General features: G+C 25.1%; 5 protein-coding genes across 5 annotated transcripts; all 5 read right to left on the bottom strand.

Moving 5' to 3' along the window:
- Positions 1-936: 936 nt before the first annotated feature.
- MKS88_003568 (uncharacterized protein) lies at positions 937-5,247 on the bottom strand (the record flags this gene model as incomplete). Its single annotated transcript, XM_067216670.1, has 1 exon — positions 937-5,247. The coding sequence occupies one exon, from the start codon at positions 5,245-5,247 to the stop codon at positions 937-939; it is 4,311 nt and encodes a 1,436-aa protein (XP_067072381.1).
- Positions 5,248-8,187: 2,940 nt separating this feature from the next.
- MKS88_003569 (uncharacterized protein) lies at positions 8,188-9,679 on the bottom strand (the record flags this gene model as incomplete). The annotated part of the gene is made up of 3 exons (XM_067216671.1): positions 8,188-8,450; positions 8,747-8,854; positions 9,256-9,679. The coding sequence occupies 3 exons, from the start codon at positions 9,677-9,679 to the stop codon at positions 8,188-8,190; spliced, it is 795 nt and encodes a 264-aa protein (XP_067072382.1).
- A 725-nt stretch (positions 9,680-10,404) lies between these two features.
- Positions 10,405-12,964, bottom strand: MKS88_003570 (3'-5' exonuclease; the record flags this gene model as incomplete). The annotated part of the gene is made up of 2 exons (XM_067216672.1): positions 10,405-11,543; positions 11,917-12,964. 2 exons carry the CDS (start codon positions 12,962-12,964, stop codon positions 10,405-10,407), a joined length of 2,187 nt encoding a protein of 728 aa, XP_067072383.1.
- Positions 12,965-14,563: 1,599 nt separating this feature from the next.
- MKS88_003571 (calpain) lies at positions 14,564-20,941 on the bottom strand (the record flags this gene model as incomplete). The annotated part of the gene is made up of 1 exon (XM_067216673.1): positions 14,564-20,941. The coding sequence occupies one exon, from the start codon at positions 20,939-20,941 to the stop codon at positions 14,564-14,566; it is 6,378 nt and encodes a 2,125-aa protein (XP_067072384.1).
- Positions 20,942-23,011: 2,070 nt separating this feature from the next.
- Positions 23,012-23,587, bottom strand: MKS88_003572 (transmembrane and coiled-coil domain-containing protein 1; the record flags this gene model as incomplete). The annotated part of the gene is made up of 1 exon (XM_067216674.1): positions 23,012-23,587. The coding sequence occupies one exon, from the start codon at positions 23,585-23,587 to the stop codon at positions 23,012-23,014; it is 576 nt and encodes a 191-aa protein (XP_067072385.1).
- Positions 23,588-25,492: the final 1,905 nt, after the last annotated feature.

A 25,492-nucleotide genomic window follows, 5' to 3' on the forward strand; every position in this document is an offset into this window, starting at 1 on the left:
ACAAAAACAAAATGGAAAAAAATATTGAAAAAAATATGTACAAAAAAAATGAGAAAGCATGCAAATATATACATATAAATATATATTAACGAATGGATAAACACAGAGATGAAATGGATACTACTATGAATAATGACAAAAAAATAAAAAAAAATTATGAACTGTTAATATATTAATAAAAAAAAAAAAAAAGTGAATTTCTTAGCTAGTTGGAATTTAAATAGCTTTTAATTTTTTTTTTTTTTTTTTAAATAATAAAATATTGTTTAGAGTGTATATCTTAAGAATTATATATTTAAAAAAACATCAATTTTTCAGTAGTTCTGAACTAATTGTAACTGTTAAATTGTTCAAAATTTTTCTTCTTTCTTTTTGAAAACATGACGGTTTTAATAATAATGTATATGGATATTCTGCTTTTGTAATTTTTTCATCGTTCGTACTGCTTATTTTAGGCTTCGATCTGTTTGTTGTTATTACTTTATTGCTATATACACATATATATATGTTTTGCATTTTTCACTTACACATCTTAAGACTGTTAACACTACTTTTGTTTAGTTCATTTCTATTGATGTTGTCATTTCTGTTAACAGGGAATGGTACCTTTTACGATTTCTCCACTTTTATAGCATGCCACTTAATATGAACGATTCTTCTATTTAAGCAGAAATAGATATATATATGTGTACATATATGAGCATACACCCATATATACATATTTGTATATATGTAATAAGTAAATGAACAAAAGGGAATTCTACACATTTCCACGTGGTTCTAAATGTAAGCCGCATCTAACAGTTATATTATCATTTATAAAATTCTGTACCTTTATTTATTTTTACACGTACTTTTTAATATTAACATTTGATATCCTTTCTCACATATACATTCGTTGTTGATGTTGTTGAACTATGAAAGAAATTTTGATTCCTATTTTGAAGTTAAATAAGTTGCATTCGATTTTTTATTATCCATATTTTTATTAGAATTATACATAAATGAAACGTCCGAGGTGTTTCGAAGTACGGTGTTATTATTTATCTTATGTTTACTAGAATAAAACGTATCATTCATATTGTCCATGTCGCTGGAATTATTTCGTTTATGAAAACGCTCATTTACTAATTTTGTACGTCTGTTGCTCATCTTACTATTTTGTTGACATGATGTTGTTTGCTTATTTGTTTTATAATATGTATCATTATTCACTTCATTTTTTACAAAATCACCCTTTTGCTCATAATTCTGATATTTTCTCCTATAAAATACGTTATTATTATTATTATTATTATTCATTTGATTCTTATTATGGTTTATCTTTTTACCCATTAGATTATTATTGCCCAATCGTTTGTCTGCTGATTTTTTTTCGTAGTATCCTTTTTTATTGAAGTTATAATCATTTATTCTTTCTTCATTTTGATTGTCTCTATAAATAGTGTTATTTTTTTTCCCATAAAAATTTGAGTTTGCAACTGCATCATCTCCTTTCTTAGAATTATCATATTTCTTATTTGATGAAAAACTTAAAAAAGAACCTTTGTAGTTACTCGAAGAATTTTTATGGAATGGTGGTACGGTTTTCTTTTGATTATAAGAGCGATAATTATTTTTTCTGTTATAATATTTATTTTCTTCATTATGTGTGCATGTATTATTAATTAATAATGCATTCGAAGAATTTTTTGAACTCATGATATAATTATTCTTCGTTACACTGTAGTTCGCATTAACAGAATTATCTACATAATCGATCTTATTTAATACATTTGAATAATCACTGCTATTTCCATTAATAACTATTCTTTCATCTAATCCTTTTGTATTTACTTGAAAATTTGAATTATCTTTATTAAATTTGGTACCTTCATTATTACATTTTTTTTCTGAAGTTTCACTTATTTCTGTTATGTTATCATTATTACTTTCTTCCCTAATATTGTCGGTATAGCATGAATTTAATTCATACATTTTTATTTCATCCTGAAATACTTCATTACCATTCTTCTTTCTATTTTCTTGATCTAAATAAGCCTCTAATAATTTATTATATCTATTACCAATCCATATTTTGAACTGTTTGAAATTAAAAGAACTAGACTTTCCTGTATTATTAGTTCTCTTTTCATCCCTCTTTCCTATTAAATGATTCTTTTTATCTTCTGGATATTTACAATAATCATTCTTACTTATATTTTTCATATTTTTATCATCCTTATTTGCTAATATATTGCCCTGAACTTCCTCATCCTCACTTCTATCTGTGATATTATAATTATCATTTTTAACGCATTCACAATTGTTCATCTCTTCATCATTATATCTTCTAATATTTTGGATATGTTTTGTTTTCTCCCTCGTTAAACAATCTTCAGTATTATATTCCTTTTTTCTTCCCTCTTTTGTTATTATGCATTTTGTGTCACTGTTTTCCTTGATTTTACTATGGTCTCTATTACTCTTATCCACCTTTTTACTACTGGGAATGTTACTATTATCCATATTAGTATGATCAGACTTACTATTATCAGACATATTATTCACAATTTTTTCTTTATTCTTAAAACTGTTATCAACCATATTACTGTTTGTATTATTTACACCATTATTAGCATAATTACATTTATCAAGGTTCCTATTAAAAATGTGATTATTATTATCATTAATGTGTTCATACATGTTTTCACCAGTATTCTCATTAGTAGTAGCCCATATGGTTTTATTAGACACATTTTCTCCACGTTTAACTAAATGATTGGAACTATTTTTATAAACATCTGTTTCATCTACTTTCACGTCACTTAAATCATTTGGTGCACAGCTGTTTTCTTTTTCATAATGATTTGATTCTTTATTATTCATAATTTTGTTATCATTTACCTTTTTATTATAATTATTATTACCACTATTATTAAATGTGTGTAACATTTTTTTATTATTATCGTTATTCATATTATCACTTCTTTTAAAATAGTTACTTTCATTATTTTTTTTCCCGTATTTTTCCTCATTAATAAATTTTGTGTCTGATTTTTTTATATTTGATATTTCTTCCTTATTTTTAAAATTATTTCTTTTAAAATTAAAATTTTTGTTATTTCCACTTTCATCACGTGACACAGGGTGATTATTCCTATTCATACTATTGTCCTTATGGATTTCCTCGTAACTGTTATCAGCCCTGTTATAAGTGTGCTTACTACTATTAATATACTTGTTACGGTTATTGTTATTATCACTGTTACTATCGTTGTTATCACTGTTTTTACCACCACAGTTAACACCTTTGTTATCATTATTCTTATCAACGGTATCACCAATGTCATAATTATTACCATTACTACCATTGTGTCCATAATTATTACCGCTATAACTGTTATTTTTGTTGTTATAATTTTTACAGTTATCAATATTTTGTACAGTATTATCATTCATTTTTGAGACACCATTATTACTTTTCCGATAGCTATCAATATTTTTGTAACTGTTGTTGATACTACTCGTGCATACACTATTCTCGTTACTATTTTTATGCTTTTTTTCATTACTATTATGGATATCTTTTGTTTTACAAATATAATTATGGCCATTTTTGTAATTTTTCCTATTTTTTATACTTTCATTATTCTTATAATATTCGCTACTCTTAAAATTATCGCAAGCTGTATCAAAGTCAAAACTTTTGCCGTTATCATTATTGTTTCTACATTCAACTTTTTTGTTATTCCCTATATTTCTGTAACCGTTATACTTTTTATTTGAATTATTCGTGCTCGTGTTATTATTTCGGAAGTCCTTCTTGAAGTTTGTGTTGTTCCTACTATTATTATATACTGAAATTCTTTTATAGTTTTCACTATTATTATTATTAATATTATTACTACTATTATTGTTTGTGAGTTTATTGCCATTTGTTTTCTCATTATTATAAGGTTTCTCTTTTGTGTCCTCGCTTTTTCTACCCGAATTAATGTTCATACTGTTAGTACTAAATATCCTAATGGAACCTGAATTTAAACGACTATTATTATATACCTCTTCTGTATTCATATTTTTTACGTTACTACATTTTCCATCTTTTTTGTCCTTCTCCACTTCCGGTTTTTTAATATTTTCATTTTTCGTATTTTCCATTTCATCATGTATCCCTATTTTTCCTTTTTCTTTTTTATCTAATTCATAGTTTGTTAAACTTTTATCCTCATTTACTTTTATATCACAATTATTGCTTTTAATATATTCTCTATCCCTCCTTTCAGTATGTACAACTTTATCTTCTCTTCTATTACTTTCATTTTTTACAGAACTCTTTTTAGATATCATGTTCATTTTTTTCGAATCACGTACCTCACCTGTAAAATTTATATCATTACTGCTACTTACTTTTGAATCATTACATAAAGGTATATCCTTCGAGATTCCTACTAAGTTATTGTTACTTTTAGAGCATAAATTATTTGTGTTATTCACATTAGCTTCCATGTTTTTATCGTCCTTCGTTTTATTATTTGAATAAACGTTATTCACATGATTTGAGCCATTTCTCCCCTTCTCCATTTTATTATGGGGTATTTTCCTAACATTTTGAAAAGGTTTATTGTTGTTATCATTACAATTTCTGCTGTCAAAAAAATTTGTTAAATTTCTATTTAAGAATGTGTTGTGCTTTTTTTTAACATCATTTTTCGTATAAGCTCTATTAAAATAGTTTGTGTTTTTTCTTCCCCATCTTTCATATCTCCCTTTTTCATTGTTTCCCCTTTTGATACCGTTTCCACAATAGCTATTATTATTGCTACTACTAGTACTGTTGTTGTTACTTCTTTGAACCTTAATTCCTTTATCACTAATATTTTTGTTCTTGTTACTATTGATATTATTCATGGTACAAGAGGTACTGTTCTTATTAAGACTACTTATATGATTACTCTTTACATTAGTGTTACAATTATTTGTAATGACATTCTTATTATTACTATTACTACTATTACTTCTACTAACATTAATCTTAATATTTTGGATGCCTTCTTTTAATACACTTCGTTCTTTTTTTAAATTTTCATTAAAGTTTTCAAAAGTATACCCCCTCTCATTGTTATTTCTTTCCTTATATTTGTTTACTTTATCATTTGCATTACTTTGAGTTTTCGGATTAATCGAATAAAAGTTACTTTTATATTCTTTTTTAGCATAGTTACATTTTCCTGTATTTCTAATTTTTGTTTCTTTTTGATTACTCATTTTAATTAAAAAAAAAAAAAAAAAGGCCTAATTTTTTCTTTTTTTTATCTTTTATAAATATTTCTTTATTTTATGTTATTAATTTAACTTCGCCAAAATAAAATTAAAAAAAAAAAAATATAATACAATGAATTTATGTATACTTCTATGTATATTCATACCTTTATATATACTTGTACATATTTGTACATTTTTATATATAAGTACATATATATATGGGCGTATTTAAGTACAAATACAAACACTTACGTGCGTTTGTATATATTTACAAAGTCAGCTTTTAATATGATTATAGAATTTACATTTAGTTTATTAAGATATGGAAAATTTTAGGAGAAAATATTTTTAGCATCTAGTGAGCAAGTACTTATGAAAAATTAACTTATGAAAAACTGTCAAGACATAAGGTGTAATAACCTATAAATGTATATTTTAAAAAATAGAATAAATGAATAAAAAATATTAGCTCGTACTCCGTTGTACACAACGTAAAAAAAAAAATGTGCAATAATGCAAATGTACTTTTTATGGAATATATTTGGTTCATTAAAAAAAATTTTATTGATGGAAAATTCTTAAAGGAATATGGAAAAAATAGAAAAAAAAAAAAAAAAAAAATACATATAAATTATGTAAAAGATTACATCTATATAATGGTAAACAAAAACTTCCATGTATTTATTATATGTAAATATATACATTGTATATGCATACATGTAACTTTTTATTCTATTATTTTCCTATTATCTTCATTTAACTTTTTCTTTTTTCTTTTTTTAAAAGCAGTTCATTTTGCTCTTTTAGCATTATTTTTAATGTTTAAATCTTTTTTTTTTTTTTTTTTTGTATCCTCATTGCATTGTTATTAAATTCTTTCATAAATTACAGCAATGTATTTTATTCTTTTTTTTTTTTTTTTTACATTCTCCTTACACGTTTTCTTACGGTGTTTAACGGTAAGTTTATTAATTTTTTTTAACTCGTGATCTTTTTTGTTTATTTTAACTATGAAATACTGATTTAATTACATGAAACCTACTCTTCTTATATAGTACATAATTATTAAATTTAAAAAATGAAAAAAAGTTTATTATTTTTAATTCATGGAAGATTCCTATTTTTGATTAGGGTGTTCAATTTTTTTTTTATTTTTAAAAAAAGGATAGTAATAATATTATATAGGTCATACATATATACTCATTCACTATAAATTTTTTATAAATTTATCATTTTATAGGATCACTGAACCTTATTTTTAAGAATTTTAAAATATTTATTTAGCAATGTGCTACGCATTATACAAGTAAAACCGGAATATTTAATTTTTTTTTTTTTTATTTTTTATATTTATCGTAGTACACGTAGCTTTAATATTGTTTTGCTTTTGTTTTATATTTTATATCTTTTATATTTTATCATTCATTTGTATTTTATTTTTTTTTTTTTACTTTTTCGAAATTGTTCTTTTAACATCATAATCGATTAGTCCTTCTGTAATTGATATATGGAAATTTCAAAAAAAAAAATTTCCTTGTGTATATCTAGAAAATATGTAGTAATAGGAAATTACTTTCTTTTTCAGTATATTTTACTCATTTGTAGAACTTTTGACGAGCTGCTTAGTATTTACCATGAAATGTCCTTGTATGTTCAAAAAAAAAAAAAAAAAAATTTTCTCATAATTTCAATTTTTTTTATATAAACATTTTGTAAGATTATACTTACTTTTCATTTATGTAAAAGTCATTTTTGAAATAATTTGTGAAATTCAAAAGCTACTGAGATGTATCATTAAGGAAAAGGAAAAATAATGTTTGTTCAAAAATGTTTTTGAAAAAACATATATTTGAAATTTTATTTGTTTTATTATTATTTAGTAATACGGGAAATTACAAAATGTATTTTATTTATTTCTTTTTGTGTGTAATAAAAAAAAAAAAAAAAAAAAAATAGGGGGTTAAGGAGAAAACAAAAAAGCTCAATTATATCATTTTTTTTTTCATTTCATAAAATAAGGAACAAAAAAAGATTATTATTACTATATATATATTGAATCCGCATTACCTATATTTTGATTCTTTCTATATTTAAAAGTAACTTTTCGTAAAAACCTTTCGAAAAGTGATTAGGAGGGTGTAAAATAATATGCATGTTCTTTTATATGCATAGGATAGAGGAAGCGAAAAATTAGATTTTGTCAAATGTCCTCGAGTGAAAAAGTGAAAGATATGAAGAAGCAAATCAATTAAAATTAAATATGATTCAACGCATATATAAAAATAGAAGAATTTCCCTTTTTTTTTCTTCACGTTTGAGAAAGAGTGCATGTCTATAACAAAGGATGCACAAATAGAAAAAATTTTGCTTAGTATGCTTTACATATCCATTGTAATATATATTTAACTTATTTTGAAGCATTTAATAGAATTTAAAAACGATTTTTTTTTATTTGCTTGAACTTTGCAAAAAAAAAAAAAAAAAATATCGATAATACCAGGTGTTGCGAATCATTAAAGAAAAGTTAAAATTTAATTTTTATAGAAAAAAATAAAAAAACAAGAAACAATAATCAATAAAGATGACATCTAGCATATTTATAAACAAAAAAAAAAAAAAAAAAAATGTTTTAATTTTTGTTGAAATACTCTTTTTAATATCTATTTTGAGTATGTATACATTAATAAAAATGTACCTGCTTAGAAAGAATGCTTCATGGAAAGAGAAACTCTTGACTTTATGCTTTTTTACAAACATCTTTTTCATTTATTTATTGTTTTTTCCAATTCCCTACATGCAAGTATATATGTATACACATGTATCTGTAAACATTTTTAGAAATTTACAGTGCGGTTTTATAGTAATGGTGCGCTTCCTTATATGACAGTTTTACACTTTTTTTTTTTTTTTAACTTCATCCTATAAGTAGTTTTCCATTGCATGCTATGATTTTATTCTTCTAAATATTTCTTCATGTCGACATTTCATATTTGAGCTTTCAAAAATGAACTTGGTTCTTTCAATTGCCTCTTCAAGATATTTATGAACCACATCTGAACTCCATTGAGCTAAATGTTTTGTTGTTTTTATATCATCATCATCCTGATTTTCTTTTTTCACTTTTGATAAACTTTCATCTTCTATGTGAGATATACATTCAAACCCAGTTTCCGCGTCAGAATATATAGGATACACATGCATGTTACCTATTAAGCAAGAACAAATTACCATAGTGCTAAATGAATACATGAATTATTACTGCGTCATCCAAAGCTAATATATTAATACGTTAACACTTGAAAAAATATATGTGAACTGCTGTTTAACTGTTTTGTATTGTTTTGTTATGTTTTCTTTTCTTTTGTGTGTATGTGTTTGTATTTTTTGTATTTTTTTGTATTTTTTGTATTTGTTTGTATTTGTTTGTATTTGTTTGTATTTGTTTGTATTTGTTTGTATTTGTTTGTATTTGTTTGTGTTTTTTTTTTTTTTTTAGTGATACCTTCCTCTCCTTCTAAGTACAATAATTTATGTTTTGCGTTATTTGCTTTTTCTAAAATTTTCTCTTTTTCCGTATCATTTACTTTTTCAACTTTGATGTGTTTTGTCGCTGAAAAATATTTTATAAAAATGCACTAATACAGGACTCATGTTTTCTTTTAACAATTCAGACAATTACACACATAACAAGAAATACGTTTACGAACATATACACTGTACGATTGTAGAAACATGGTAATTTCTCATTTTGGAGTAAAATACAACTTCACCAGTTTGCAATTTCTTACACACATATATATATATATATATATATATACATTTATATATGTATATATATTATATATAAATATATTTGTAAATATACTTGCAGATGTGCTTGAAAACATGCTCATAAGCTATGCATGTAGATATGTGCACACATATGACAACCTACAGTTACAAACTGCAGCAAACACAATATTCGCGTAGCTAATTTTTTTTTTTCATGAATAAAGTAAAAAATTTACTTACCAATTAACCATCTCTTTTCATTAATTTTAATGACCTTTTCATTTTTTCTTTTATTTCTTAAATTAAATTTTACGAAATTTTTATTTTCCAACACTTTAATATCATTAGTTTTAATAACTTTATTAGACGTATTTTTAGATATAGGTAAAACTGTATTGACTATCTTCTTATTCTTATCGTCCTTTAAAATATATGTGGTATTATTAGCTTTTCTTAAATTATTCTTTACTTCGTAGTTATTTATACTTATTAATTCTCTTCTTTTTGTGTTGTTTCTCAATTTAGAAAAATATACCTTTTTATTTTTAAAAGAAATAGTACTAATTGAATATTTCTTAAACTCATTCATTTCAATTCGTAATTTATTTATTTTCGAATGAAAATTTTCAATCCTGTCATTCCATCTATGATCTAGTGCTTCCATTGTGTTTACTTCTAAAATATGGTATTATATATTTTGATATTATTTTAACAAAAAAGACCCACAAATTGAGTAAAAAAGGTGAGATCAACTGGACAACAATTGAACAAAAAAACAAAAAATAAGAGAAAGAAAAAAAAAAAAAAGTTATAATAATAAAATAAATAAGGAATCTACAAAAAATTTTTGATTTATTTTTTTATTTTTTTTTTCAAGCATATACGTTTATATACATAAATATATATGCACACGTACATGTGCATACAAACTATATTCACGTATTCATATGTACATTTAATAAGGTGCTAATTTTCAGTATACGCTTTAGTGAGGAAAAAACTAAGAGAAAGTACTAAATTTAAAAAAAAAAAAAATTATTCCAGTTTTATTATTCAAATTTGATTACACAAACTCGACGGTACCAATTTTTTTTTTTATTCCAATTCGTTTATTCCATTTAATTTTAAAGAAGGGGAAACATAATAGTGCAATATATATTTTGATTTATTTCATCTTTTTTTTTTTTTTTTTTTTTAATTTACGTGTACGTACAGTTCTTCCATCTTGAAACTTAGGAGTGTTCTTCAAATATGAGCACCATTGTAACATATGCATATAAACATACAACTTGTATGTAATAACTACCTGCATGATTCTGAATACCTCCTTTCCCTTTTCTACCCTCTACTTTTTCGTAATTTTTCTGTGCGTTACTTGGTGAATATCGCCTATTCCCAAGAGCATAATTTAAATTTGTACTTCTGAATGAATGTATTGATTAAACAACTGCTATTCGACAAGCAGATAGAAATATAATTATTTTCTACCAATTGCTCTTCTATTTTTATAAGTACATAAGAGTCAATACCAGCATATTCTATTTGATCTCGTGTTAGCGGTCTTTTTTTCCAATTAGATAACTGTAACTGTTTATTTAATTTTTTCTGCAAAACTTTTTTGCATAAATCACTTAAACTTTTAAAATAAATCTTATTTGTATATTTACACGAATTTGTTATTATATCACTTTCTAAGTAGCTTATATTGTGTCTTATTTCCTTGTTAAGTTCACATGGGTTATTATTTATTACTTTTTTAAATAACAGAACATTACTATTTTCAAGTATATTTCTATTTAATAGTTCAAAATTCATTACATTATTGTCGATCCTTAAATTATTGCCATCATTTTTGTACACAAGGAAAGGATCTTTAAGGTCTATTACATTTACAAAATATGTTCCATTTGATGTGTTTTGAAAAAAGGAAAGTAAAATTTTCATATCACAAGAGAAATTGTAAAATAATTTGTAAATAAAAGGATTTTCTAATAACCATTTGAAAAAGGAATATACTAGGGATACATAATTATAATCAATGTTTAGTAAATCGATTATATAAATTCTGTTATTCGTCGCAATGGAAATAATACTAACCTTTTGATTTCTATTCCATTCTACATCAATAGCAATATAATACCTCTTTTTTTTTCTTCTCAAATGGTTATTAATATCATCTACAGTTATTATATTATTATTCGATTCAACATTGTACACATCATCATTATTATATATATTATTAACCCAATATTCTTTTTGATTTTTCTCTATTTCTACTACCATTTTTTTCAAATCTTCAATGTTGTTTAGGATAGAAATATTTTTTTTCATCTCTTCTGGTAAATCATAATATTCCTTGCATATATTATTTCTGGGACCCTCTATATGGTTTGTACATTTCCCATTCTTAAAATTGATCTCCTCATCATTACAAATTTCGATTTTTTTTACTTTTTCCATTTCTCTTCCTTGATTCAGTAGCAAATATTCCTTCGCTGCTAAACTCCCCCAGTAGTTTAATAAAAGCCCTGTTCAAATGGTTAAAAAAGAATAGTGCTTAGAGGTGTACTAATAAGATGTTGTACCAAAAGGTGCGACATCATAGAGAACGCTAAGAAGTGAACTGAAATGACGCGAAATGAATGCAAAGTGAAAAGTGAAATGTGAAATGTGAGAAGTAAAAAGTGAAAACGGTGAACCGAAACAAAATAAGCCGTGGCGGTATTGAAAAGACAGAAAAAAACAAAAATAAAAATAATAATAATAATAGTAAAAGTAATAGTAATAATAATAATAATAGTAACTACATAAATTGACGAGAATGAATATATAAATACGTAATTGCATAATTTAAAAAAAAAAAAAACGAATGAAGAGTTGTTCCTATGGAGCTATTTCTACCTGTGAGCCGATTTACGGAGAATAAATAGCAAAAAATGCCCCTCTTTAAATGATTATACTTCATTATGTCCAGAAACATAAAAAGGGAATTTTTAGACTGAATTTGTAATATATATTTCAATATAATTAAACAATTAAATGCTGAGTTATCTTTAAATGGTGTAACAATAGTCATATGCTCCTCACAAACAAATAAAGAAGACAATTCAATAGCACTAGTAAAGTATATTCTGTCATTTAAAAAACGACAAAATAAATAATCAACATTTTGTACGTTAATATTTTCTTTTAATTTCTCTTTATCATAACTTATACACTTTAATATATAAAGGAATTTTTTATATTTAATATTTTCACATAACAAATTTATGTCCAACTTATCCTTAAGATTATCATTATTTTTGAAAAAAAAGTCTAAGCTATTTAATACTATTTCTTGTATCATATTTCTTTTTTTTTTCCTTAAGGAAGGACTAACATTTTTTATAATATCGTCATTAAAAATAGAAAAAATGTATTCTACATTTCCATTGTTATTTTCAAAAATTTTATGATAGCATTTTATCAAATTAAAATAAATTTTTTTGATATTCTCTTTATATTCCTCTACTGTGGCTACATTCTTGGAATTTAGTAGTTTTAAAATAAAAAATATAATATTTGATGATATACTTTTACTTTCTTTTTTCCTACATAAGGTAGGAATTATATCATAAATTTCCCCTTTAACGTAGACCTTATTATTAGTAGAAGAATAATTACGATTTTGTAATTTAAATGTATTGTTCTCCAAACTTTTCCTAAAACCGTTACAATTATTCACTACAAAAACATTGTAAATTTTGCTCTTTGATAAATAATTTTCTTTTACTTTTATATTTTTTAACTTATATAAATAGTACGCACACAGCGAGTAACACACCGGCTTGTTCATGTTCATCCATGAACATTTCCCCCTGCTAAATATTTTATCACCTCTAGCAATAAATAAATGATCGGATTTATACTTACGACATCCTGCTAATATTAAATTATATATATTTTTCATATTAACGTCTTTAATTTAATAAATTTATTATGTGTATTTATTCATTCATTCATTTGTTCACTCATAATTTTTATATCTAAAAAAAAAATATTAATAATCTCCATGATCAATGAAATTATCATTGTATTATATTTTGGGAGGTAATTTTGCATCACATGATGTAGGGACATGTGTTCCTATATCGCAACTATGCGTAATTATACATGCACATGTGCATATCCTTAAGCTAAATTTCGTTCTAGTATATGTTTTAATTCAAATTCTTATAACCTACTTGAAAGTGCTATCTCGCTCTTGCTCAGCCTTTTCTATGTTTCTTACTAAAAATTGGGGGTAGTTTTACAGACGTTGTTAATATAAAAGTCATACACATTAAAGAAAAAAATTAAAAATCTAAATTGATTCAAGGTCTAATTTTATGAAAATCGACACATTATTATTCACAGATTTTAGTGGAAAGAATAAGCATTCTTCAGCTTTTATATGTCGTTCTTTTCAAATTTTAAAAGGTATATTTTTTTTTTTTTTTTTTTTTTTTTTTACTTTTGCTCCTCTTTTGTATTTTCTTTACAAATTTTATAATTTTCTTAAACCATGTTCTTCAGCATTCTAGATATTTTCCTTACTAATTAATTTATTTTTTTTTTCATATAAGTTTTTGTTCTTTTTATACTATTTTTTTCTCTGTATATATTTTTTCATCTTTTTTTTTGGCTGTTGCTTTGAACATATACAAAAAAGGTAAATTATACAATATTAAAAATTTACGTTAAAAAAAAAAAAATAAAATAACCAAATATTTAAAATATATGAAATAACAAACATATAAAAATCAAAATTTTATTACATGATAAAACAAAATTTAAATTAACCTTAAAAATAAGAAAATAAACTGAAATGACGCAGGCTATTATGATATGTACTTCTGCTAATTAGTATTTTCATACATATGAAAAAAACTTGTAAAATAAATAAAGATTGATGCATATGTGCATGTATCCAGTATGTAGATATTCTTTAAGTAAATGTGCGAGGAAAATATGAAAAATGGAAAAAATAGAATGAACAAGAAAAAAAAAAAAAAAAAGAAAGGATTTATAAACGGTTAAAACAAAAAATTTTTTAAATGCCAAAAGCGCGAGTATAACTTCATAAGTGACAAATTTGATCAAGTATAAAAATTTCTACAAATTTGGAGAGTAAATATATGCATTATATGTATAAATGTACACATGGTAAACGTAAACATATGGTCTTATAAAGCAGACCCTATTTCTGTAATGGCTAATATGAACAAGAACAAAAAAAAAAAATAAATAAAAATTCGTAAATAAATTGATTTTCCCCTTTATTTTTATTTAATATATATATATTTTTTTCTTACAAAGTAAATTGTTTCACTCCTTTAAGGTGAAAAACATACCCTTCTTCATATACTTGAAAAATATGTACTTCTGTATGTATCATTTTGCAATCATGATATACGCTTGGTCTCAGTAATTTTTCATTTTCCCTAATTGGACAAACTTTATATAAAGCATACTAATTCTTCCCATTATATACTCCATTCATGGATGTACAGAATGCGTAAATCCATCATTAAGAATGAACAGGGTAACATTTGTCTATGAAAATTGACTTGTCTGACACAAAATGCACCTCGTGGTTGTAAAGAATGTCTTCCTTTATATTTGTCGTAATGAGCAATAAATAAGAGGTCCGGTCGTTCTCTAACTCAACTAAGGGAATTAATATGGAATTAAATTTAATGTAATAATCATATGCACATGTGGAAAGAGGAAGGATATCATTACCTGGACCCCCATGTATATTACATTTTTGTACTATTTTGTACATGAATCTATTAAACGAAATAAGAGAATTGAACGAGTTGTTTTTTATGATATTTCCACACTCCAGATCGTCCGCTAAGGAATCTGTATTACTTACAAGTTTATATATATTAACAAATGGAATTCCCTTAATGTCCATATTTTGAAAAAAGGTAATTCTCAAGGATAATAATGTAATTGATATGGTGTGAAATAAAATTACTGAATAACTTTTTAAAGAATATAAATGTACCAATTCATATTTAAAAAATGAAAACGGAGGTATAATATACGAATAAGGAATAAAATAAAGAATAGGCTTCTGTTTAAATTTCGGATAATGTATACATAATTGATAATCACCAGTAATATTTGCTCTATACAATGAAGGAATAAGACAATAGATACCACTCTCTAACGTACATTCAATATAACAACATCCAGATTTATATGCACCACTTGAAATGATTTCTCCTTTTTTTAATTTCCTAGGGGAAGATGTCATACCTTTAAATATTCTTAAATTAACAGAATATTCTTGGGAACATTCTAAAAATATACAAAATGACGAATCTTCAGGAACATAAAAACGTATATGGGGATTTCTGAAATAGGACCATAAATTATTAGAGCATCCACCTGCACATTCACTTGTCCATTGCCCTTTAAAGTAAAGAGACTCATAGTTATCTGATAATAATGGTGGTAATTCATATATCGATAAATGTGTATGACTAAATACTTTTAATGTGAAATTGAATTCTTCTTTTTGTGAGTATTGAGAAACTATTAATACAAAATCGATGTTTCTCATAATTTCCTGTTCACTATCTATAGAAGAATTTAATATTATTCCACCACTGTTTTCCCCTTTATCAGACGCTGTAATAACATCTCCTTTTGAATTACCCATTTTTATGTCATGGTCAACATTACTCTCCTTATCTTCTCCACCGATTACTAATTTGGTAAAAGTGCATTCCCCATTAGAATAAATTCCTTGCTTAATTGGAAATAAAGGACATATAATTCTATCCTTTCCTGCATGTATATGTAATGCTAAGTATTTCTGAGAAACATCTGTTTTTCTTTCTCTAACATGTCTTGATAAAAGAATCCATACTTCTATTGGTTTCTTTCCGATATAATACATCCCATCTTCTGATAAATCTTGTTTTCTTACATCCACATGTAATGCAAATTGAGGGTTATAAGCCACAAGATGTGTATCATCTAGTAATATAGAGTTAATTAAAAAACTGCTGTTTTCCCATTTAGTGTGAATTTCAAATTGATATGGGAAAATAACACTATTCCAACATATATAGATATGGGAAAAATATTTTACTACAACTTTCCAAGGGATCCAAAAACAACCATCATCTTTACCTTTTGCCTTTTCAATAGAATAATTTAATTTTCTTTGAACTTCTTTGGTCCATGTTGCATCATCATTATGAGAATATTTCCCTTTCCATCTAACACATCCCCAAGGATTTTTTATGTATAATAATTTATCCCCATTATATGAATCAATATTTAAAATTGAATAAGCATGTCTTGTTACAATTCCAGTAGAGATGGATACTCCTTCTGGGTAATCTAATCCTGATGGAGCAGCATCCTTTAATTCTAATGTACCTAAACATACTACACATTTTCCTTTTTTTATTCCTTCATACATATTATTCCAAATAACATCCCACTTTTCATCATATTCTTCATTTTCCTCGGTCAAAATTGAACTATCACCTCTTTTATTCATATAACTGTATTGATCCGCGGACCCACATATATATCCGGATAAATCCATATTACTTACTTCTTCGCTTTGGAATTTCTTCCCATGTTTTTGTTTCATTTCGTAATCCCTTTCCTCTTTCCTAAAAATCTTACTTTTTTGTTCGCCCAAAAAATTTCGGCCTAAATTTACCTTGATCATATTATCTTTCATGTAATTAGGAATGGTACTACTTATTTTGGATGTACCCAACAAATTGTCCTTATTATTGAGGTTTCCAAAATAAGTTTCACTGGAGTTTCTTTTTTCCAAATGATTTCTTACAAAATTGTATTCCGTCCGGTTGTTTTTCATTTGGCGATTTTTTACTAAACGATTTATTACTAGGCCATTTTTCTTTAATCCATTCAGATATGTCATATCATCGTTGTTACATAATAAACCTTTTAAGAAATATTTTGATTTTTTCCCTTTCATAAAAGAACACATTTTCATGTTATCATTTTTTCTATTCTCCTTATGAGTAATATACATAATTTTAAAAATCCAATAAATTTTTAATTTTTTGTATTTTAAAAAAGTATCTCTAAAATATGAACAATTGGCATTTCTATTCAAGCGGTGTATATTTAAGTTGGCAACAAATTTTACAGAGTCTCTAAAACGTAAGTTTAAATCATTTGAGTAAGATTCATTACGTGTATTATATGTGTTTCTACTGTTATTATTTAGTACCCCCTTAAGGAACAATTTTGATACATTTTTTTTAATTTTTTTTCTATTCTTAAAAATTCCCTTCTTACCTTTTTCTTTGTTCATTTTAGATACTATTCCCTCCTCTTCACTTTTATTTTTCATACAATAAGTAAGATGTTTATATAATTTATGGTTTCGCTGATCTATATTTGTATCCTTCCTTTGTTTCTCATCTTTTATGTTAAATTCATGTTTCCTCATACCTGAGTCACTATTTGGAGACGAATGAACAGTTAGGTGATCTAAGGAAGGGGGGGAGCTACTTAACTTGGATTTTAAAGAAATAGTAACAGGGATCCAACCAGTTAAATAATACAAATCTGAACCTGGATTGGACCCAAACATAGAGTATGATCCTCCCATTAATTTAACAAAAGCCTTCTCTAACAATGTAACCCATAACTCTTCTTTATTATTTGAATATGCTACTAATAAAGCATTGTTGTTCTTCACAGGTACATAATCATCTATTATTATTTTTCTTTGAATTCCATTACAGTGCAATCTACATATATACATACCACTTGGATTAAAAATAGGCCACGTTTTATTAACATGTAAAAGGTTAGATGTGCATGGTGATATAATACTTGATAAAACAGGAACTTTATGTTTTTTTTCATATTCAATTAAAACAGTCAAGGATGATAAAAAAGAACAGTCTGCAACAAAACCTTGCCTTATGCAATTATTATACAAATCAGTTGACATTACAATAGGGTTATTATATAAATCGGAGAGTCTTTTCCAAGAATCAAATTTTTTTTGTTGTCTAACACTTAATTCTAAGAACCCATCAGGATCTGTCCACTTATAATTTACCCATCCATATAATTTAAAACCATTTACATAGTGAAATATACATCTTCTCTTATGACACTTTTTGCATAATATATAATTTTTTTTTATGTATTTTTCATTCAATCTGTATTTGTGATTGCACTTTTCTTCTATCCCTCCTCCGGAGTACTCTCTCCCCCCTAATTTTCTATTACCTATTTTTCCGCTATTACCTTGTCTCACATTATCATTACTATAATTTTTAATATTATTAACATTATTAATATCGTTGTTAATATTATTATTAATATCGTTGTTAATATTATTATTAATATCGTTGTTAATATTATTATTAATATCGTTGTTTATATTATTATTAATATCGTTGTTTATATTATTATTAATATTATTATTAATCATATTATTATTATTATTTCCGTTACTATGTAGTGAATATAAATTAAGGTCATCAAATTTTTTACTGCTTACATTTTTACACCTTTTTCCCATTTCTGAATAATCCTGTGGATGCGGTATTTCATGGCAATATACTTTCTTTTTAACCTTCTTCACTACTTTTGAACTGTGATTACTGTTAACAATTTTTGCACAAGTGGATGAACAATTTCGTTCGTCATTCATTTTGCTTCTTATCTCGTCCTTTGGTTTGCTCCTTATTTCGTTAACTTCTCTCCTTTTATAATCTCTTTTATAATTTTTTTTTTCATACAGTGTCTTGGTCTTATAATCCCGTTCCTCCATCTCTTCTTTCTCTACATTATACTTCTCCATGTTACATTTGCTCCCCACCATTTTTTCATCATAAACCCTTGATTCGAGATTTGTATTAATAGGTGTAACGGAAATATCAATTTCTTTAGAATGTGGTGAATTATGTTTATTTTTTTTCGCTATCACAATTTTTATATCTTCTATTTTGTTTTTCTTTATATCCTTTCCTATGCAGAATTCATTTTTTTCTGTATGTTGCACATGGGAAACATAATAATTTTTTGCATTATTCATATTATTATTTGACACATTTTTATTACAACTTTTTTTTTTCTTTTCTAATTTTTCATTTTCTGCATTCTGTGTAATGTTCACATTATTGCGATTCCATGTTCCGTTATGAATGTTCTCAGGAAGTTCCTTTTTCTTACATTTATTTATGGAATGCCTTTTTTCCATTTGTTCCTTCGTGTTTTTCTTGTCCTCTTTTTTCCTCTTCCTTAACATGGTATCATCTTCCCCAAAAGAGATAGTACTACTTCTTAATTTAATTTTATAATTTTTATCACTTTTTTTATTTTGCAAAATTTTTAATTCTTCAATAACTATGTCTCTGGTAAAATGTTTATTATTTTCATTACCTTTTTTATTTTGTGAATCCTTCCGAATATAATTTTTTTTTTTTACTTCCTTATTTTTTACACTAACAACGGCCTTTTTATTGTTTTGCAATTTTCTGCTATAAGCTGAACGCTTTTTAAGGTATATATTGTAAAGGTTGTCCATGCTGAGATTTCTACTGTTAACATATTTCTTTCTCTTTCTCTTTCTCTTATTCTTACTAGCCCCTTTCATCCTATCCTGCTCCTTCTCTTCACTCTTCTCCTTTTTCTTTTTTTTATCACCTTTTTCCTTTCTTTTTCTTGCAACATATATAGCCTTATCATTAAACAAATAATTTTCATTTTTCAAGTTCCCTTTTTCCAGTTTTTTACGATTTTGTGTATCCTTATTATAATTATTGTGGAACAAACCACAAAAGTTAACCTCCTTATTTCGTGTACTCCCATCATCTCTTTCTATATTCTTTTTATTATTTTCCGCAAAATTTTGAACATATTTCAGATATAAATTATTTTTTATATCTGGGTCATTATCAATCCACGGGAGTATTATATATTTTCCAATTAAAGAACTTTCAAATAATATTTTAGAAGCATGTACATTTCCCCTAATATGACTGGGCATTATGGAAAAGAGGTTAAACATATTACAGTTATATCTGTAGAACTCATATATATGTAAAAATGAATTTTGTTTCAGTGTCATACTTCTAAAATCATGATAATACAGTAAAAGTTCTCTGTTCTTTCTCATTGCGCTAGTTACCATTTCTTTTCTTTTCTTATGAAGCACACAATTGGGGCGGTCTTTTAATGCAGCATCATTTTCGTTTACACATTTTTCTTTTTTCCCTTTATATATGAACTTTATTTTTTTTTCTTGCAAAATAGCTCTTCTTTCTAATTTTGATAATGAATCAGATGATTTTGTCTTATCACCATTACGAATTTTTTTTCGTAATAATGTGTTATTAATTGTATTTATAATGCCCTTAAAGGAATTGTTCTCAAGTTTATTTTCATTTACATTTTTTTTTTCCCCCTTGTCTCTTACATCATTTTTTATGCCTGTACATTTTGTTTTACATTCTTGGTTTATCTTCCCTTCAAACTCTTCATCGTCACTCACCTTGAATAATAATAATTTGTTTTTATTCTTTTTTTCTCTTCTTATTTCTTCTTTCTGTTCATTATCCATTTCCGCATGTCTCCTTCTCTCCTTTCTCAATTCTTTTGTTTTATAATTTACTTCAGAAAAGCTTATTCCACTACTGTTTTTTATATGTTCCTTATTGCTATTATTCCTCCATCTGACAAGTGGTGATTTGTTAGTTACTTCGTTAACCTCATTTTTACAAAAAGTATCTTCTATGTTATTACATGTTTTAGGAATACCTTCCTCAGTATCATATATTTTTAGAATATCATTATTAACGTTACTCTGAATTTTACCTGACTTATTTTTATCATCTTTCCTTTTTTTTACTTTCAATTTACTAAATTTACACCCCATATCATTATATGAAAAGCGTACATTTAGAAATTTCAATGAATTTTAAAAAATACCTAAAAAGGCTATTCTAATATCTTTTAATATATATAGCAATTCCTCTTAATGTAATACAAATGGGGGGGGATTATGAAACGAAAATGGATAACACAAATATATAAAGTACTCATTTCAAATGGATATACACCATATGCATATATATACATACATTAACATACATATATATGCACATCGCCATGTAGATTCCAAACAGTCTTTTTTATTCGTAAATTCCATGTAAAATAAAACATGAAATAAAATAAAAGTATATATTTATCAATATTACGTTTACTAATTTCTAGGAATGAAAAAAAAAAAATGTTTAGACTTTTCAAATTATTGACAAAATTAATAACACCAATCTAATAAAATCAAAAAAAAAAAAAATAAATATCAAAAAAAAAAATAAATATCAAAAAAAAAAGTAAATATCAAAAAAAAAAGAAAAAAAAAAAAAAAAAAATAAATATCAAAAAAAAAAAAAAAAGTTTACAAATGAAAACATAAAATTTTCCTTAAATTTAAAAATAAAAACAAATTGTAAATTGTTTTATTAAACTAGTATACAAAGTGCTATCCACATAAGCCGTACATAAAGAAAATATAAATTTTGAAAAAAGGGTACTTCATGCAAAATTGAGAATTGATAAACAAAAAAAAATTAAAACAAATTTAACAGAATATTATATAATTTATAACACGTACCAAACGCTATGAATTAATGTGACATAAAAGTTTTAATGGTTTTCAGAAATTTTAAATATGCAAAAATGTAAAATTGTAAAAGGAATAAAAAATACAAAAAAACTATAGAAATATGAAAAAAGTACAAAAAATGTAAGATGATATGAAAAATGAAAAAATGTCAAAGCCAAATATAGAATTCAAAAATGTTGAAAATGATTTAAGATGAATTTTATAAAAATGAAATATAAAAAAGTTCAAGGGCAAGGGAATAACGTATAATAATTAACTAATGATAACATAATAAATACTACATCTATATGTGCATATGTTAACTCTTGTTTAGGGGTTCATCTGTACATATATATATCTCTATATATATTAATGCATAAATTTTTACGAACTATACGCCATGATTTTTTCCGTATTTTAGTTCAAGAGAAAACATAATACTAGAAATATAATTTACATATGAGATCTAAAATATGTAGCCTTTTTCTAACGAATACCGTACATGTAACCTTACATATATTAGGCGCCTACGTATTATAAAAAACCTTCATTTATTTTATATGCACTAACACGCCTGCATATATAAACAAAAATATGAATGCACATAAATTTTCGAAATATCCTGGTAATTGCAAAAGAAAAGAAGAGACATTTTTATTCTAAATCAAAAGTAGAATAATCTTCTGAATGAAGTGCTACATAAAAAAATCATGTAGAAAAAAGAATTCATGAAAAGGAAAAATAAGTTTGTATACTTGTATAATGTATAATAGTTAAAATATGTACCTAAATGATTAAACCATATTGACGTATATATTCTAACAAATTAGAAAATTAATATAAAAAATATACATATGCAAATATAAGAAGTAATCCCAATATAACCACATTAAAACCATTCGTTATTTCAGCTTACTTTTTAATAAGAAATTTATCATTTTAAAGATTTTTTAAATAAATTATGGCAACGAGTTAATTAAAAAGGTAAACATATATTTATTTACCCACACATATTACATATACACGGCTATATCAACTGATTTAATAGTGTAAGCTATGCTAAAATTATACGTGGAAATGGGTATCCACAAAAATATACATATATAGAAATTTCTACCCGCTTCACAAACAATTCAAATATTTGAAATAGAAAATTTCTTACCAAAAAGGGAGCACGTCCATAAAATGCAACGTTCACAATTAATAAGGGAATGCGTTCCTCATAAGAATACATATATATATATGTCCGTCCAGTGATCTCTTACGAAAAAAAATGTAACTACATAAAATGAATAAAATTTGCAAAGTTCATCGAGCACAAAAATTTTCCTTTTGTTTTTATTTCCATATATCGGCTTGCTCATCGGGCATCTTAAAGTCTCCAAATATTCCAGAAGGCGGTGCATATCCGAAAAACTTCTGAATATTCTGCCTAGTTAGCATAAGGGTTAAGGTATAAATAAAAGTTGATGAACAGTGATACAAATTTTTTCCTTGCAAACCTGTGTGAGTTATTAAGGTAAATGGAAAAATTGGTTTAAAAGGTAAAATTGCTATTGTTAATCCTTCAAATAGACTAAATAATAAAGGCATCATAGACATAAAAATTAAACCTGTTATAATATTCGCTTTTGCTTTTAATGTTGTCATCATTTTTGTTTTCTGCATATATATTTCTTCAGTGGTGACCTTTTTCTTCCCTTTTTTTTTATTAATAGTATCTATTTTACTTAATAACCCATCTTCCTTCTCCTTCTGAACTTGTTCATACAATACTTTTAATTCCTCATTTAAAGCTATAAATTTCTCGTTTCTATACACAAATAGCCAACTTAAAAATTCGGAAAAGATGCCGCAACCAATAGCTATTCCTATTACTATGAAAATATCCTTTTTTCTTATAGTATCGTCCATATTCCTTTAAAAAAGGAAAAAATAAATAAAATAAAAAAATAAATTTGTATAAAAAACTATTTATATATAGGAACTCGACATATAAATATTCCTAGGAATAAATGAACTGGAATAATTTTGTCCAGCAAAAAGTAGTCATCACATGGCAGACAATGTTATTCAATATACTTTTTTTATCTTTTCTCTCTTTCATGCCTTTTCCAAATAAAGCAAGATAAAAACAAACTATACGTTGCTACAACTTTTCAGAACATCAATTTACAACAAAAATTCAAATAAAATTGAAAAAATAAATATTCTTGGTAGTTCAAAATTAAACAGGCCGATATAATTAGAAAATATTTAACCTCAATTCCGTATTTCTTTGTTTTGTTTTATTTTATTTTTGGCAGTGTATTACTATCTATATTTACTTACCTTTAATTTGCACTGCTTTAAGAAATGTTCTTATGTTCTATTTTGATTGTGCTCACGTAAAACTAAGGTTCTGATTGTCTTCTTTATGTTATTTGCGTAAAATCTGTAATATAAGCCCAAACGGGAACACTCTACCCATAAGTTCATATATATATATATATATATATATATATACACTTAATAAAATCAAAAGGTAAAAGTACTTTTATTATATATGTGCATGTCGTTATTTTTTTTTTTTTTTGTTTCACAAATAACTATGAGTATTCGGACGAATTTTTACAATATCCCTTAATAGCATTTCATATATATGACAGAACTATATATGTGTGTAAATATTATGTACACCTATGTATTCACATATATGTTTTCTGGTTTTATGAATAAGGTATATTATGCAAGTTTATTAATGTACCTTTTAATCTTACATTTCCTTTCACGATCTCGTAATCAAAGAATAAATTTATAACCCCGCATATATATATATGTATTATATATATTTAACTGAGTAGTGTCAAATCATATCCACTTTCAAAATCAGCTAAGTCTTCAGAAATTTTAAAAAATAACATAAATTTTTCCCTTTTGAGATATTCTTTGGATCATACATAATATTTTTATTTTCCATTTCACCAAAAATTTTTTACTAATACATTTTAACAATACATGTATGAAGAAAAAAAGTGATAAATAGCACTATATTACTAAATGTTTATAATTGATTTAATTTTGCTCTATATATATTTTTTTTTTCTTAAACGCAAAAAAAATAAATTTTCAGAAATTAAATTGTTATAAATCTTATAATGCACTGTAAACAATTTTTACATTCTTATAAGAAATGAGAGAAAAAAATATATCTTCTACAAAGAAAATATAAAAGAATTCACTGCTATCGTTTTAAAAAGCAAGTGTTCATATAATTTGCATAAAAATGTGAAATTACGAATTGTTTCAAAGAAATTTTTTCATAACAAAAAATGTAGATACGTAAACATATATTTAAAATACATATGCATATATATATATATATATAATAGAACATTAAGTTCAAAAATTATGCAGAATACAAAAAAAAAAAAAAAAAGGAAGCAGCGAAAAGGAGTAAAGTTACGTATTTGTAGAAAAAAAAAAGAAGTATTTAACAGGTAAAACAATTGAACATTTGAGGGAATAGTAAAACGGATGTTAATTTTTTTTTTTTATGGAAAAAATAAGGAATAAAAAATAACCATTCAAAAATATAAATCTCAAAGAGATAATTAGTATATGGATATTATAAAAAAATATAGAGAAAAAACCCACAGTGGAAACAATTAAATATATGTTTGATTTTCCAAGAAACATTATTTTTATAGCTATATCAAAGACTTGTTTGTTTTCGCACATACGAATGTAAAAACATATACTATAAATTTGACAGTAATATATACACCTTCTTCGCACATTTTTTTTTCCCCCGTAAAAGAGACCTTATTGTACATCTAT

Source organism: Plasmodium brasilianum, chromosome 11, assembly GCF_023973825.1.
Source record: "Plasmodium brasilianum strain Bolivian I chromosome 11, whole genome shotgun sequence".
Taxonomy (NCBI): domain Eukaryota; phylum Apicomplexa; class Aconoidasida; order Haemosporida; family Plasmodiidae; genus Plasmodium; species Plasmodium brasilianum.